This window comes from Trichoderma gamsii, assembly GCF_001481775.2.
Source record: "Trichoderma gamsii strain T6085 chromosome Unknown Scaffold_2.2, whole genome shotgun sequence".
In the NCBI taxonomy this organism is placed as follows: domain Eukaryota; kingdom Fungi; phylum Ascomycota; class Sordariomycetes; order Hypocreales; family Hypocreaceae; genus Trichoderma; species Trichoderma gamsii.
In genome coordinates, this window is record NW_020171339.1 from 1556558 (window position 1) to 1573259 (window position 16702).

Sequence of the window (16702 nt, forward strand, 5' to 3'; positions counted from 1 at the left end):
GGAAGTAGTATTACTGTCAACTTTAGGAAAAGAAGAAATTGATGTAGAGAAGTATCATAACGGCAGTTGTCCAAAAGGCGCTTGAAGTAGTGAACGAAGGTGTTAATTTAGCTCCTGGGAATGCCGTCATAGAACTGCTGGCGCCGCGACGTTGGGGCGTTGAAGGCTTTGGAAAGGTATGTAACTAATTACGAACCGCCTTTCCACACCCTTCACTACGACTTGCAGCATTGGCAACGAAAGTCAAGTCATTTTAGTGAACTAATGTTTCTAAAGAGGTGTTCGTATAAAGATTGTTCTACCTCTGTATTCAATCTTATGCCACAAAGATCGGCCTCATCGTGCTGCATCAGTATATGGATCAAATCCTACTCGCTGTTTGGTTTGACTCCTGGCCCTCCACATAGCCTCGCCCGTCAACCCTGTCGTTGACGTCTCTTCCAAGAAAAATGTCAGGATGTGGTCTGGAATCGACAAATGGGAAGCCTGTTGAAACTCTTGAAGGCCAGCAAGCCGAATGAGCATCTCAATTAGTGAGAGCGATGTCGTGATAGTTCCAAACGGTGACCGCGATACAAAATCCTGCGCTTTTCTTGCCGAATCTACGGCCAGGTCTTGCGATGGACGACCAAGGCTAGGATCTGAATAGCTTAAAGTGAGAGTGCTGCGTGACGTGGGCTGAACAGACAGATTCTTGATCTGGGAGACCAAACTCGAGTCCATTGCGCGAAGGCGTGATGGTGATTTCTCTGGTGAATTGCCGCGCCCGTCGGCTTCGTTTGATGAGTCCACGTCAAGGCCCGAAATGGAACTCGTCTCACTCTGCTCGTCGTCTTCTTCGTACACCTCAAAAGCTATCCACTCGGGATCCAGGTGTTTGGGGAAGGCGGTGATGTAGTTCTCTTCAACATTCCCAGAGCTTATCAAAGAGAGCCGCTTCTTTCGTGATTCTCCGAATAGTTGTCGATCCACGTCGGCTTGATCATCTTCGTTTACTTCTTGTTGGCTACCACTATCGTCATGCGTAGCGTTGTTTGCATCTCCATACATCTCATGTTCTGGCCTTTGCAGCTGAGATGCCTTAATGTCTCGCTTGAGGAGTAAAACTGGATTATTCTCTCCATCAGTCCCATCGCCGATATTGAGCATTCTGCCAGTGTCTGTGTAGAATATCTTGGCGAGCTGGTAAATCGGAATATGTTCACGAATGCCAGCTTTTGAGACGCCGTTGTATGCTTGTGCCTGGGCAGCCCCTTCATGAGCCCGCCCATCGTCCAAATCTTCAATAATTTCGAGGTGGTAGGCATAAGTGGGGCCGACTTCAAAGTTCGATGCGTTCTCCTTATCTTCAATGAAACTCTTGTCATCTATGGCTGCCTTGGAAGCGGACCTGCATAGCCGCACCCGAGCCTTGTGTATCGCCTCCTGCCATACAGGCCGTCTATCGTGCTCGCCTAGACCATAGACTGGGATCTGGTCTGTGTTTTTTGAGCTAATTTTCTGATTACTGCTTCTCGGACTTGACTTATCATCTTTAGGTGCAGACGATACAGATGTGTGTCCCAAGAATAGCATGTATACAGACAGCGTAAATGAAGGCCCGATTTGTACGGTTCTTGTAGGATCCTGTGCATGCTGTGTATCTCCAACGGTCAAGAGGGTACTAGCCTGCAACAGTCGAGAAGGAGATATTCCAGGTGGGAGTGAAGTAGACAGGCTTTCACCAGATGCTGATATAGCTAGCTGTAGAAGAGGAATTTCCCGGTCAATCTCGGTTAGGAGACTCTTGATATCTCTAATCACCCTCTTTAATGCGTCATGGTCAGCCTCCTTTGTCTTTGGATTTTCTGATAGATTGTGTATGTGTTCCTCGACGGCTGCGGCACCCTCCACACGACGTCCCAAGGAGATGATCTGCTGGTGAAGAGACTTTGCGAGAGGCAATGCGGATTCAAGAAAGATGTTTCCTCGCCCGGATCTAGTTCGTCAGCACTTCATCATCTCTGCTAATGGATGTCATAATGCAGATAGCCAGTACTTACTTGAACTCAATAAGATCAATCGCAGGAGAGATGATCTTGAACATCAATGATTAGCATAACTGAATGAAGGGGCGGAATTCTTCATTTTCTGGGTAAAAATTGGGTTATATCTCAATACCTTAATTTTACCATCCAGTTGTTTTTGGAGCACCCTGAGCTCGGATTGGAGGTTCTTGTCGTCGACAGCCTTTAGCAGGCGAGAGCATTGGTTGATGGCATAAGAGGACGTCAAGGCGATGCCAGACCGTATGGCATATCTCATGGCCTGCGCGCCAACTGCTGCCAGAAAATCGTCCATAGTTACAGTTTGGTATATTCGAAGACTCTCATGAGAAAATCACGACATAGCGGCAAATTTTAGCATTGAGTTCAGGGCATGATGAGAGATTGGCCCGTAAGCAGCAGCCACCGTTCACTGACATAAAAGATTTATGAAGTTCAGTGGGCTCAGCGCAGCTACAGTGCGAATAATTTTCTGTGAGTCAGGTCCGTCTCAAGGGTGCCTAAACGCCATGTGTGAATGACAGCACAAAATACCCGGAAACAGCAACAATTCGCCTCTAGAATGTCCCTGTTATTCGAGGCGTATCTAATCTGGGGCCTTGTCGACTAGACACTTTTCACTGTAGCCTACATTATGTCCATTAAGGCCTTCTATTGACTCACACTTGAAGCCTAAACATGTACAGTTTCCCCATCATAGAAATGCACTGTGAGAACCCCTCCACAAAACCTGCTGCACCACACTTTATCGATGTCATGTCGCTGCCTTGGTGGGGCTCGAATTTTCACAACCTCCACCATAAAACCAACGAGACGTCGACCGTCGCCTTCAACCCCAAAGACCTTAAGTCCGACAACCCAAAGGTCTCCGACGGCACCCGCTTCTTCAGTGCTATTCATCTGACCACAACGCGGTCGATAGACAGACAGAAGCACCGTTAGATCGACGACTCTCGAACGGTCAGCCCCGCCAGCAAAGGTCAGACGAGAAAGATATTGCCATCGCCTCAATGTCGAACCTCAACTCTTGGGAGGACGATCCTGCTGCTCAGGACGAGAACCTCGCCCAGCAGGCTCAGCAACAGCTCAACGTGAACCCTGCTGCTGCCCAGGGCAGCTTCCGACCCGGCGCTTCCTCATTCCAGCCCGGTGCTGCCTCGTTCCAGCCTGGCCAGTCCTATGGTGGAGGATACGGGCAGTACCAGCAGCAGTACTATCAACAACCCCAGGGATTCTATCCTCAATATGGCGCAGGTCAAGGTCAAGGATTCGATCAGTACAACCAGCAATATCAAAATTACGGCGGCTACAACCAGGGCTACAACCAAAACCAGAACTTTAGTACGTTTGCTGTATCCACCCATCTCAACACCCACAGATAGACTAACCACACTTAAACTATCACAGGCCAGGGTTATCCTCAGTATGGCCAGCAGCAAGGCCAGCAGCAAGGTCAGCAAGGCCAGCGAAACCAGCAACAGCAGCAGTTTGCAGCTCCCGCCCAGAACAACGCTGCACAGGCTGCCCCTGTAAAGTCGCTCCCCGTCGAGAAACCTGCCGCTGCCGCTAGCGCCCCCAAGCCTGTTGTCACCACTGAAGGAGGTGCCAAGGTGCTTAGCATTGGAGGCGACGCAAAGCCCAAGGCCAAGGTATTGTCGATTGGCGCTCCCGCTGCCTCCTCTCCCTCCCCGGCCAAGGATGAGGCCAAGACTGAGCCGTCCAACGCCCCTGATGCGGGTAAGAAGGTTACCGCCGCCAAGGCTATTGAAAAGACTGGCGAGAAGGCAGGAAAGGCTGCCGCCAGTGGCAAGTCTTCTGGAAGGACATCTCCCGACCCATCATCTGGCCGCTCTAGCCCGTCTGCCGGAGAGAAGAAGACTCAGCGCGAAGTCGATGCCGTCCTCAAGGCGCAGGCAGCTGATGTGGACGATGATACTCTCAAGGAAATTTACGGAAAGGAGCATGTTAACATTATTTTCATTGGACACGTCGACGCAGGCAAGTCAACTTTGGGCGGTTCGATCCTGTGGACCACCGGAATGGTCGACGAGCGTACCATGGACAAGTACAAGAAGGAGGCCAAGGACCTGGGTCGTGAGTCATGGTATCTCTCCTGGGTCATGGATTTGACCAAGGAAGAGCGAACCAAGGGAAAGACGGTCGAGGTTGGACGTGGTTTCTTTGAGACCGAGAAGCGTCGCTACAGTATCCTGGATGCCCCTGGTCACAAGACATACGTTCCCAGCATGATTGGAGGTGCTTCGCAGGCAGATGTTGGTATTCTCGTCATCTCAGCGCGAAAGGGTGAATACGAGACAGGTTTCGAAAGAGGAGGACAGACCCGTGAGCATGCTATGCTTGCCAAGACTCAGGGCGTCAACAAGCTGATTGTGGCAATCAACAAGATGGACGACCCCACGGTGGAGTGGTCCGAGGAGCGTTACAAGGAATGTACTACCAAACTACAGCAGTTCTTGAAGGGAACCGGCTACAACCTCAAGACCGACGTCTACTTCATGCCCGTGGCCGCTCAGCAATCTCTGAACATCAAGGACCGACTACCGGAGGGTATTGCTCCCTGGTGGAAGGGACCCTCACTGCTGGAGTACCTTGACGGCATGCAGGCTCTGGAACGCAAGGTCAACGCGCCATTCATGATGCCCATCAATGCCAAGTACCGCGATCTGGGCACCATGGTCGACGGCAAGATCGAGGCGGGAGTCATCAAGAAGGGCATGTCGTTGGTTATGATGCCTAGAAAGCAGCCAGTGGAAACGGCTGCCATCTACGGAGAGCAGGAAGAGGAGCAGCCCATCCTCCAGTGCGGTGACCAAGTTCGGTTGCGTCTCAAGGGCATTGAAGAAGAAGACATCCTGCCCGGCTTTGTGCTTTGCTCGCCGAAGCGACTTGTGCACTGCGTAGCTGAGTTTGAGGCCCAAATCAAGGTTTTGGACCTCAAGAGCATTCTCACTTCCGGCTTCAACTGCGTGCTGCACGTACATGCGGCCATCGAAGAGGTCACTTTTTCGTCGCTGCTACACAAGCTCCAGAAGGGCACCGGCCGTAAGAGCAAGGTTCCTCCCACACACGCCAAGAGGGGCGACAGCATCATTGCTAGACTTCAGGTGACTGGAGGCGCTGGTATGGTGTGCGTCGAGAAGTTCGAGGATTACCCCCAGATGGGTCGTTTCACCCTCCGAGACCAGGTATGAAGAAAATCGCCAATTCTATGATGACATTTCCTTTGTTGAACTGTCTTTGCTAATTACACTGCACTAGGGACAAACCATTGCCATTGGCAAGATCACCAAACTCATTACCAGCGACGACCAGTAAAGAATCATTTGTCATTTAGCCATTAAAAAAAAAGTACGAGGCAGAAGATGCCAGCCTCCGGCGGCTCTGCTGGAAGAAGGTGAATAGGATGAGGGCTGAAAGCAGCTCTGATGGATAGGCGCCAAGGAAACGGATGGTAAAAAAGACGGCTACAAACTCATATAGAAGCTTTGGCTTACATGGTGCCTAGGGTGGAAAGCACAGGGGGCTGCAGGTTGGCATGATCTGCGGACTGCGTTTAGATACGCGCCGAGAGATACAAAACCATGACAAAGCATTTGTAGACGCCATACGATGCCACGATTGCAAAAGATTAGAAGGGCGACGAAGATTCTTTTAGTTCAAAAGAGCCATTTTCTGGATTGAACCAAAGTAGCCATAGTCAGCCGAGGGATGAAAATGAAGAAATGAAAGGGAGCTTGAACAAGATAACAGCTTTCGTGCATGGTGATTGTGAAGTTGACGAGATAAGAAACGAAGATTTGGACATTCCGTATTAACCCGTTGATAGAGGCAAGGCAGATATGAGGTCGGAAACCACAATATAGGGTATACTTTCAGCCGCGGGGAGAGCTGCAGTTCGGAGATGCGAGCAGATACGAGCAGGCAGCGGTCGTAAGCCGAGCAAATTGCTGCCCGAGGCTGGTGAACATGGGAAAGTAATGTATTGCCAGGCAATACTACTCGTTTGAGGTAAGCTGAGTGAATCAGGGGGGAAGAAATCAGTCAAAGCATGGGCTGCTTTTTTGCATGTGCTAGTAGGCTGAAACGAGGGGCGTGTGGGAATCTACAAATGTGCAAGTATGGTAGGTATGGTCAATGACCTGCATGCAGCATGAGTAGCCCGTACCTGATGGGTCAGGGATGAGGTTCGCAGGCAGTTTCTGGTCAGCCAGAAGACATCCCGGACTGCTCCGAGCCTGGGGAAGCAGGCAATTATGGCGGGCATGACATCCTGTCAGCGAGGAACGTATAAGCATGGGGTAGCGTTGCAAGGCTCCATTAAAAGCAAGGTACAGAGTCATACAAAGTGCTCGGGGCGTTTGCTATGTGTCTTAGATGTATACGACTAAGTATTGTGCATATAGAAACGAAAATGAACCGGAAGCCGGGGGGGGGAGTGTAAGAGATTCATTGTGTACCTATATGTACATTATGTACAGTCAATGGAAAAAGCAAAAGAAGAGAGAGAGAAGGGAATACTATCGGTGGAGACGCCTTGGGGCTTCCGAGGCCGTACCGCCGTGGCAGACGGAACGGCAGCAAAGAGGAGGCAGAGGCAGGAAATTTTGGGTGCAGCGGGTGGATGGGTTCGGGGGTCCGTGAGTGGGGCGGCAAATACGGTAAATAAGTCGGGCGGGCGGGAATGATGGAGGAGGAGGAGGATGGCGATGATAAGGTTGAGGTTGAAGAGGAAGTAGACAATGTATAACGAGAGCGAAGGATGACATAGGAGTTGTACAGATGAGAGGGAGTTTTTATTAGGAGCAAGGTTAGAGATCACCGAGCTTTGGCTGTATAAGTGAATACATGCATACGAAATGATTTGATCGGAAGATTTTTACAACGACTACGGGATGAAGCACCGCGATGTAAGTCGAACCCGGGCTTGAATTGGTCTTATCTACATAAAAGGTAGTCCAAAGACGTCACAAAGGTCACCATGGCGCTGAGCATAGCCTAAAGCGCTGATCTTGGCGTTGAGCCGGGGAAGATCCAAGTGCTGAATAGGGTAGTGATCCCGTGGACGAATGCATTTGATCTACCATGACTGACTTACACTCAAGACCAGGAAGCGACAATAGACGGAAAACAACGATAACCGCGGGTTACGTATTTTCTCAGTTTTGTTTCTCCTCGTCATGACGAAGAATGTATGCCAAATGACTTTCTACTTTTTTGCCAGACATGTCACATTGCCTCGTTGACAAGTCAGGTCTTTGATTTCTCGAGTATTATCAATCGCCGAGTACGGAAATTGCCGTACATTGAGCATTGTGGCAATCAATTTAAGCATTCGTACCCAACTGCGCATGCATGGAAAATGCCGTTGCCCAAGATCAATAGAATAAACAAAAAAGGGGTGGCAATAGCACGTTGCAGCTGAAAGTCGATAATTTAGATACTTGTTAAACTGAAATACCAGCAGCAGAAATTTGGCTGCGGAAAGAGTCGGAACAGAAAGGCGGCAGCCAATCACGGGACCGGGCCAGCTACAGCGAGTGCCGCTGGGCCGAGACCTACGGAGCACTTTTGGGTGCAGGGATCGTGTTTCGGTTGTTTTTGCAGTTGTTTGTTTGATTGATATTGATGATGTTGTTCTAGAGGGAACAGAGACATGAGGTCTACTGTCTCGCTGTGCTACATGGTGACGAGCGTTGTGCTCAGTTGTTCGGTTATCTGGTGCCGAGTCTTTGTCTCTCGACGCTGAAACAATAACACAAGAGACACACCAAAAACAATTTGTTCATTTCAGAGGGACTTCCGCTTTTGCTATTTTCTACTGCCGAGAGGAGCCGCCCGGTGCAGAGCCGCGTACATTGCACAAGTACTTGCAATATCGTGCAAGCCAGGGGTGTTTTTTTTTCTTTGGCTTCTATTCGAGAACTGGAAAGGCCACTTTGAAAATCGCGGGGTAGACAGACGCCCCAGCTGGACCTCGACTACTAACCGTTCGCAGCCTAGGTCCCCCTTTGCGGGTATGCACAGCCCAAGAAGCATCCCCGGCAGGGCAAGGCAAGGCAAAAAGCCGGGCTGGGCTGGGCTGGGCATCCCCGGATTGGAGACCAGCAGCCCGGCATCGTGTTTCCTATACCGTGGACATGACTAGAGCAGGTCCTACTTGCAAGCATCTGTTTCGGGTTCGGGAGCGTGACCATCGAAAGAGGCGGGTTTTGCAGCCGGGCAATAAAAAAAAAAATTCTAAGTGCTGGCAAGGGACAAAAAGGAGAGAGATCTCGTGCTCTAATGCGAAATCAGCTTTTTGCAGGAATCTCACACCCCCTTGCTAGCTTCGCCTCCAATAGGGATCATTCTTTTTCCTCCATCGCTTTTCCCCGTAGGCAGCCGGCCGGAATGGTCGACTTGCATGTACATGCCATTTGCAGAGCGCTGCGGCTGCCGGGACAAGTATCGGTATACGGAGGATGGATGGGTGAGTCAAGCCGTGCTAAGGGCTTCCGGGGGGCCGGGGGGCCGGGATGGGAAACGAATGAATGGATGGATGAAGGCCATTACAAGGCACTCAGTCAAAGCTGACATCTAGACTCGCCCGGCGCCTGGTTGGCATGGACCCTTTTACGGTCATGTTCCTGCTATTTCGCAGGCCCAGCCCCGTGACCTCGATAATTACAGCCGCTGCGTTTCCCATTACCCAACGAGAACCGCTGTTTGCCATGTTTGCACTGAGGCCGGCGTAGACCGGGACCGGGTCATTGAATCGTCTTGTATCATCGTATCCATCAAATCCCTTCGTCATTACCTGCTACGATGTGTGCTATGTGGCCGCAATATGGAGCAATGGAGCCCTATTACAAGATCATTACCCATTCCAGGTCCCATAGCAATGTACCAGTAGGCAGCTTTTCGTAAAAAAAAGTACGGGGTAACGCAGAAAAAAAACCATATCGCCACCTCAAGCTCCAGCAATCGCCCAGCCCCAAGTCATAAATTGCCCAGTTAGGCAAAGCACCACCGCAGTCGTCCATTCCGTACGTAATCGCCCCGCCGTAAGTCGCGGCGCCGGCAAAAGCCTGTGGATGTAAGTACAAAGGGCACTGCATGGGCATCGGAATAGTCCGCGTTGGAAGAAAAGGGAAAACGAAACGCTCATGTCTGTTTTCAAGCAAAACTAAAGAGAAAGAGCCGGGAGTCGGGGCTGTCACCTTCTTTTGGCGACATTCCCAGATCCGGTTTTTGCGTTGCCCGCCTATGATTGACTGCACGTGTGATTCGTTTACAGCAAGGAAAAGCATATTCGCACATCGCGGCAGTTCTTTTTGAAAGATGACAAGCGATGCGGAAATCGAGATTTAAATACAGCTGCTTTTCCTCTTTCCTCCTTCTTGGATTGAAGATAGAACCAGCCTTCTTTTGCTAGCATCAAAATAAGAAAAAGCTTTTCTACTTTCCCAATACTATAGAACTTTTGCAGCTTGTGCCGTCATCAAGGCATCATTACTCATTACGGTTTCCTCCTGCCGCACTAAACTGCTTTATTGTGAGTTCACCTCTAATTAATTTATCGATTCCTTATTTTCCTCATTTTCGTACAATCACACGCCCCCTTGCCCTGCAGCCAAGAGAAAAAGAAGAAAAAGAAAGGTTCAAAAGGGACCTTGCTCGAAAACAATCGGCTGCCTCCCTTTCCTCGTTTGGTCTTGAGCCGAGCGCAGACGATACCAAGCGTGCTACAGCACAGAGACAGCATCGTCTTTTCTCACATCTCTTTCTAAATACGGGGTATTCAATACATGCTACTTTACGTGCTGCCTTGATATCCCGTTGTAGCACCTACACAAAGACTCACACGCCCCCCTATTTCCCTTCCTCTTCCTCTCATACTCCACACTCAAGCACGCTTCGGTTGTTGGTCTTAGTTTTCCTTTCTATTCTTTTTCGGCTTGCACCCCCCTTGCTTTGCTCTTCCCTATCAAACCAAAGCCCAAACGTCCTTGCTTTACCTTTTCGGTTCCGACATATATTCGTGCCCCGGGCCCTGTGAAGCTTCGCACCGCCCGCCACGGCTCCACAAACAAGGCCCCGGCCTGGAACGGCTTCGGGACTGTTCGATCGCAGGGCTAACTTTTCTGTCCTTCTGATCTGCTAGACGAGAAAAAAAAAGTACATTCTGTACCTGATCCTGATCCCGGGTTCCCACTCTGGAGAAGCAAACCCGCCGTCATCCTCCACACGCCACCCCCTCCCCTGGTCTTGCTAGCAGCTGAAAAGGAAGCGACGAAAATAAAAATCCATCCAAACGAACATCCTCTTTTGCTTCCCGGAATATATAACTATCCAATGGATCCCGTCTTCAGAACCGCCTCTCCATACACTGATCCTACCGTCAAAGGTCCCAAGTCACAGATCCAGGCCTCGGGAATAGATTTACGCAAGAGTAAGTCTTTTGCCCTCAGAATGGCCATGACGACAGAGTTGGAATCTGTTTAGACTTGGGAGGCTAACAATATGAACAGTGATTTCAAGCAACGTTAACAAGACTGCTCTGCACCCTGGCGGTGTCCAGTAAGTTTGCTTCCTGATGCCTTTCATCTTGCTGTTGGCGTCGTATAAGTGACTAACACCAATTGCGCAGGCCCTACCGCGAGCACACCGAGCTCGGTATGTCTACACCTTTTGCCCTGATCCAGCTCACCTTGCATTGAGCACGGCGAGCAAGCACAGCACCCAGGTTTTCTCTTTTCTTTTTTCTTTTTCAGCATTAACATTTTCTTTTCAGAGGAGGAACTCCACGAGGTCGCCCACATCGACTACGACCGCGTCGCCATTGTAAGTCTTTTGCTCGCAATTGATCCCACGTGATCAGTCGCTGACCAGCAATTAATCCAGGTCGCCAATCCTTCCGTCGCTGCCCTCTACGAAGATGCCCTCGTCTACGAGAGCGGCACTGCCATCACCTCCAGCGGTGCCCTGACCGCCTACTCCGGCGCAAAGACCGGCCGATCTCCCCTCGACAAGCGAATTGTCCAGGAGCCTTCATCACAAGACAACATCTGGTAAGTCCTTGACACATTCAATCCAGTTTTGCGCTCCACAGGCTAACCAAGGCCTCTTTTTTCTTGCAGGTGGGGACCAGTCAACAAGCCCATGAGCCAAGATGTAAGTAATAGTGCCTGATCGTCGCTGCAAGCGTCATGTCCATCGTCATTGTTCTCTGCGTGTTCCGAATCTACCCATTTGGGTTTTCGTTACCAACGCGCCCCATCCCTGCACCTCTTCCGCATTTGCTGTGTTTTTTTGCTTTGGGTCAATGGTCACGCGAGCGGGGCGCCTCCTATTCAGCTGCTCAGCCGTCGCCGCCACCGTTTGGAGGAAACAGAAAAACTCCCAGCCAATGCCCCCGGAGCAACAGCATAGCATGCAGCTACTGCTCTGCTATTGCTCTGGTCGAATCGGAAGTGCATGCGGAGAAGGTGTCCAATAAAAAAGGCCAAGATGCAGCTCTAGCTTGCTCACCCCGCACACACACACATACGCAGAAAAAAGGCTGCAATTTGCCCGAAAAGTCACGGCTCAGAAAAAGACCAAGGACGAATCCCTACCAAGCCGGGGCCCCGCTCAGCCGAAGCCGAATTTGGGTAGCCGACCATAAGCGGCCGCCCGGGACTTTTGCCCGCGGCATTGGCTTGTGATGATTGCTTCGAAAGCTTGTGCTTTTGCTCTTCATTTCCGACCCGGTTTGCTCCGGCCTGATCTTGGAGGCAAAGCCAAGTGCCGAGTTCTCGATTCGGCATTGAGCAAGGCCACTGGCAACGCTGTTGTAGCGGGCAATTGGCTGCTTGATTCTGCTGTGTGTGCCTGTGTGTGCATGTGTGTCTAAGACGCTCATCTCAGAAATGTTGAATCAAGTGCTTGCAAATGACAATGATGAGAAGATGATGAACAGACCAAAAATGACAAAATCAAGAGTCTATCTGTTTACAATGCTAATGTCAATTCATAGGTCTGGAAAATCAACCGAGAGCGTGCTGTCGACTATCTCAACACCCGCAACCGCATCTATGTCATTGACGGCTATGCTGGCTGGGACGAAAAGTACAGAATCCGCGTCCGCGTCATCTGCGCTCGCGCCTACCATGCCCTCTTCATGAGAAACATGCTCATCCGCCCTCCTCGCGAGGAGCTCGAGCACTTCCACCCCGACTACACCATCTACAACGCCGGCAAGTTCCCCGCCAACCGTTACACCGAGGGCATGACCTCTGCCACCTCCGTCGCCATCAACTTCGCTGCCAAGGAGATGGTCATCCTGGGTACCGAGTACGCCGGCGAGATGAAGAAGGGCATCTTCACCGTTCTCTTCTACGAGATGCCCATCAAGCACAACGTGCTGACCCTGCACTCATCCGCCAACGAGGGCAAGAACGGCGATGTCACGCTCTTCTTCGGTCTGTCTGGAACCGGCAAGACCACCCTGTCTGCTGACCCCAACCGTGCCCTGATCGGTGACGACGAGCACTGCTGGAGTGACCGCGGCGTCTTCAACATCGAGGGCGGCTGCTACGCCAAGTGCATTGGCCTATCCGCCGAGAAGGAGCCCGATATCTACAACGCCATCCGCTACGGCTCCATCCTCGAGAACGTCGTCTTCGACCCCGTCACCCGCGAGGTCGACTACGACGACGTCACCCTCACCGAGAACACTCGCTGCGCCTACCCCATCGAGTACATCTCCAACGCAAAGATCCCCTGCTTGACCGACAACATGCCCTCCAACATCATCCTCCTTACATGCGACGCCCGCGGAGTCCTGCCGCCCATCTCCAAGCTCAACAGCGCCCAGACGATGTTCCACTTCATCTCCGGCTACACCTCCAAGATGGCCGGCACCGAGGACGGCGTCAACGAGCCCCAGGCCACCTTCTCCAGCTGCTTCGCCCAGCCCTTCCTGGCCCTGCACCCCATGAAGTACGCCCGCATGCTCGCCGACAAGATTGAGCAGAACAAGGCCAATGCCTGGCTGCTCAACACCGGCTGGGTCGGCGCCGGCTTCGCCCAGGGCGGCAAGCGATGCCCCCTCAAGTACACCCGCGCGATCCTCGACGCCATCCACTCCGGCGAGCTCGCCAACGCCGAGTTTGAGAACTACGAGGTCTTCAACCTGCAGGTGCCCCAGGCATGCCCCAACGTTCCCGATGATCTGTTGAACCCCAAGAAGGCCTGGACTGCCGGCAGCGACAGCTTCCACAAGGAGGTTGTCAAGCTGGGCCAGCTCTTCAACGAGAACTTTAAGAAGTACGAGAGCGAGGCTACCGAGGACGTCATTGCCGCTGGTCCCAGCGTGTAAAGGAGTCCAAAAAAGAAAAACGAAAATCCACCAAAAACTAAGCTCAAGGATAAGGGAAAGCGTTTGACTTTTTTGAACAATCAATTATTCGTTATATCCAGGGTATTATCGGCCTTTTCATGAGAATGGAAACACAAAATACGACGTGTGGAAGAGGAGGATACGATTTAGACTTTTTTCTTTTCTCTTTTCTTTTTCTTTTTCTCTTTTTCTAATGATCCCATTTCATCTAATGTTGGGAACTGCATCGTCATTATTGGATAGGCGTTGAAATCTATATTCTCTGTTTTCATTTTTTTGAAAATTTGCTACATAGCTAAATTGAATAAGTGTTATTAAAATATTTCGTTCTGAATCTTGTTGTGATTGTGTTCTTTGCATTACATGAAACTCCCCTTGATTTCCTTTCGCTTTACATATATGGAAAACCTCCGTATCTTCATCATTTACACGAAATTAGTAAAGCTGTCCAGCACAGAAGCCCACATCTCATCGCTAAACAAGTTGAGGCCGTCCTCGGCGCCCGTATAAGCCCCAGGATACCCTTGCTGCAGATATGTCGCCCCGGTCCTTTCTGTGCTCTGATCAACCAGTGGTGGAATCGAAGCAGTAGTGCTATTGCCACTATTAGCGGTGTTGGCGGTATTGGTACCGTTGACAACAGCATCGGGATGGGGAGTAATAGACGTCAACGGATACTTGTCCACCAGATCAACGCCCAGGATCGCCTGCACCCGTGGCGCATACCAGCTCGCCAGCACATTCATATGACAGCACAACGTCCCAGCAACATCCAATCCCATCTCCTGCGCCGTAAGGCCAACAATCAGCACCCGCAGCCTCTCGTACAGTCTCACCACAAGATTAAGGAAATCCGCTTCTTCGACAACTGCCCGCGCCTCATCCAACGTCTCGCCCCGGACGGGCCAAGTACGACCGCCATGGTGAGGACTTTGTTTGGCGACGATGAGCTTCAGGAGAAAAGACACGGATCTCGGTAAGATCACGAGAGAGGCGCAGATCTGGGTGAGGGTGAAGACGGTGATTTGGGGCAGTTCGGCGTCGGGTATCTCAATATAGGTCTGGATGAGGGCTTTGGTGTAGCGGATGAGATGCCAGAGGAGCGACGATCTGTACGCGGACACCTTGAACGCTTCAAAGGCGGAGGATGGAACAGCAGCGTGGCGATTCTGGTAGCAGGCATGCTCATCGCCGAGGGACATGCTTCGGATAGCGATGTCGATGAAGTGCATGTTGCAAATGTGTATGCTGGCTAAAAACCATCAAGTTAGTTATAAGGGCACTTGTAAGTTTCCTTGGAACTGCAGCATACTGAGTGGGTTTGGACATTTGGATAAGTCATTCTCTAGAGTGACTTTCAGACTCTCGAATTCCCGCAGCTTGGCCCCTAGCATGATTCTAACTAGAGATTCTTCGTAGGCTATCTCTCCGAGCTCACCAAAGTTGACGTCGATGGTGTTTATAAAAGACTGGGTGAGGATAATTGGCCGGATGTATCTGTCAGAGGGATACTCGGTCGATGCAGCCATGTTGTTGCAGCATTCCTCAATCTTCTTGCTGTTTGCCATGCCAGACGGGCGATTCATCACCCTCGGTAAACTATATAAGATGGCACACCAACGAGTGTTAGCAACAAGCACCAGCTTAAACTACTTTTCCTTCATTTCCTCTTACCTCGAACTAACGAGATACGTCCCCAACAGCGCTCTCTGCTGATCCGTCGTCAACTCCGCCTTCAGTCGATGCAGCCCCAAATCATGCACCATCGTCGCACACATCGTAATCAGCAGCACAAGCTGCACGTTGCCCTTTTGCGCAGGATACCGATACCACGCGCACAGCACTAGCAGCGCCCGCACGAGGCCCAAGTTCCTCTCTGAGCTCGCCACGATGCGCGACGTGACGTGCTGCATGATTTCATCCGCGAGGAGTTTCCGGATGGGATGCGCGCTGGCGATGGTGGCCGCGATGACGGCGAGGAAGAGGAGCGGCTCCTCCTTGCGCAGATCCGCGACGGTTTGGGAGGGATCCAGCACAACGAAGGGGAACGTCCACACGAAGCGGGATTTGAATCGGGAGACTAGATTCTCTGCTTCTGAGATGCTGAGAAAGCCGCGGTCGACAATGTCGGGGAGACCTTCCAGGACGGATGTCGTTGGGGGTTCACGGCCATGATAGCCTTCGGAGTCGGGGTCCAGCAATTCCGGATCATCTGGAATCGTCAAGTCCCCTGTGCTTGGAGTCAAGCCATCTGTAGAAGAGGATGTGGGAGCATGTTGAGTGGCCCCGTTTCTTATGGCATTGAGTTGTGCCACGAGTTCCTCGACTCTATTCTCCAGCGCAACAACTCGACTATTACTGCCACTATAGACGGCAGACGGCAAAAGGCACAAGTAAATTAGCTAATCCGACTTTTCATGCTTCACTAATAAAATTAAATGGCAAGGAAAGTCTCACCCATCTGCGTCATTCCCGCGCTTCCTCTTCCTCTCCGGCAGGTCTAGATAGACGCACTGCTTCCCGAGCCGGGCGCATCGCTGGCACAAATTCTCAGACTGCGGCGAGCACTTGCATTTTGCATTTGTGCACGTGACGCAGGCTCTCCTCTTGACAACTGGCATTCCCACTTTCTCGATTCAAACAACGTTAAACAAAAATAAAGGAATAGGGGAGATGATTCGTCGTCTCCCGGTCTCGTGGAGTTGCGGCCGTGTAAGTTGGAACGGCCGGTCTGAGTGAGACCCGTCGGCCGCTTGGGGTTTGAATACCCGTTTCTGGTGCTGACAAAGACCGTTGTTGATTGGCTAAGGTATATCGAGGTGGATATGCCAATGAATAATTGGGACCGGGCGCTAGATTCCGGATCGGCCGTTCCTCTTACAAAGGATTCATCAACGTCTCGAGATCCACCAGAAGATTTATCATAGAACATACTTTGAATTCTTTGCAAATCATTACCAAAGTCAAAGTCTCACGCTAAAAGACAATATCAGCTTGTATATCGCACCATTATGAAAAATGGAGACCGGCTGTAGAGACTCTAGCTCGGCCGTTTCCCCTGTGGAATTCTCTCGTCGTGTTATTCAGCTCTGCCTCCCATCTACCTAGTCTATATGCTGGATGCTTTGGTAACTCAGGTTGGTAATCGCCAATGAGCTAATATCCACACAAACATCCATAATGTATTATGCCATCGCATCTTTTGTCATCATGGACCCCTTATTCGTAAGGCTGAAGCGAAAGTGGCCCCTCCAAGGACTTCACTTACACGCAT

At 51.0% G+C, this 16702-nt stretch overlaps 4 protein-coding genes across 4 annotated transcripts; 2 read left to right on the plus strand and 2 right to left on the minus strand.

The window, feature by feature from the left end:
- Positions 1-336: 336 nt before the first annotated feature.
- On the minus strand, positions 337-2340 carry TGAM01_v200982 (hypothetical protein; the record flags this gene model as incomplete). The annotated part of the gene is made up of 3 exons (XM_018806579.1): positions 337-1978; positions 2043-2077; positions 2161-2340. 3 exons carry the CDS (start codon positions 2338-2340, stop codon positions 337-339), a joined length of 1857 nt encoding a protein of 618 aa, XP_018660221.1.
- A 715-nt stretch (positions 2341-3055) lies between these two features.
- On the plus strand, positions 3056-5381 carry TGAM01_v200983 (hypothetical protein; the record flags this gene model as incomplete). The annotated part of the gene is made up of 3 exons (XM_018806580.2): positions 3056-3386; positions 3453-5251; positions 5325-5381. The coding sequence occupies 3 exons, from the start codon at positions 3056-3058 to the stop codon at positions 5379-5381; spliced, it is 2187 nt and encodes a 728-aa protein (XP_018660222.2).
- A 5019-nt stretch (positions 5382-10400) lies between these two features.
- On the plus strand, positions 10401-13407 carry TGAM01_v200984 (phosphoenolpyruvate carboxykinase (ATP); the record flags this gene model as incomplete). The annotated part of the gene is made up of 7 exons (XM_018806581.2): positions 10401-10497; positions 10577-10625; positions 10696-10721; positions 10840-10889; positions 10950-11116; positions 11186-11219; positions 12064-13407. The coding sequence occupies 7 exons, from the start codon at positions 10401-10403 to the stop codon at positions 13405-13407; spliced, it is 1767 nt and encodes a 588-aa protein (XP_018660223.2).
- A 446-nt stretch (positions 13408-13853) lies between these two features.
- On the minus strand, positions 13854-15963 carry TGAM01_v200985 (hypothetical protein; the record flags this gene model as incomplete). Its single annotated transcript, XM_018806582.1, has 4 exons — positions 13854-14680; positions 14741-15027; positions 15103-15830; positions 15943-15963. 4 exons carry the CDS (start codon positions 15961-15963, stop codon positions 13854-13856), a joined length of 1863 nt encoding a protein of 620 aa, XP_018660224.1.
- Between the last annotated feature and the right edge of the window lie 739 nt (positions 15964-16702).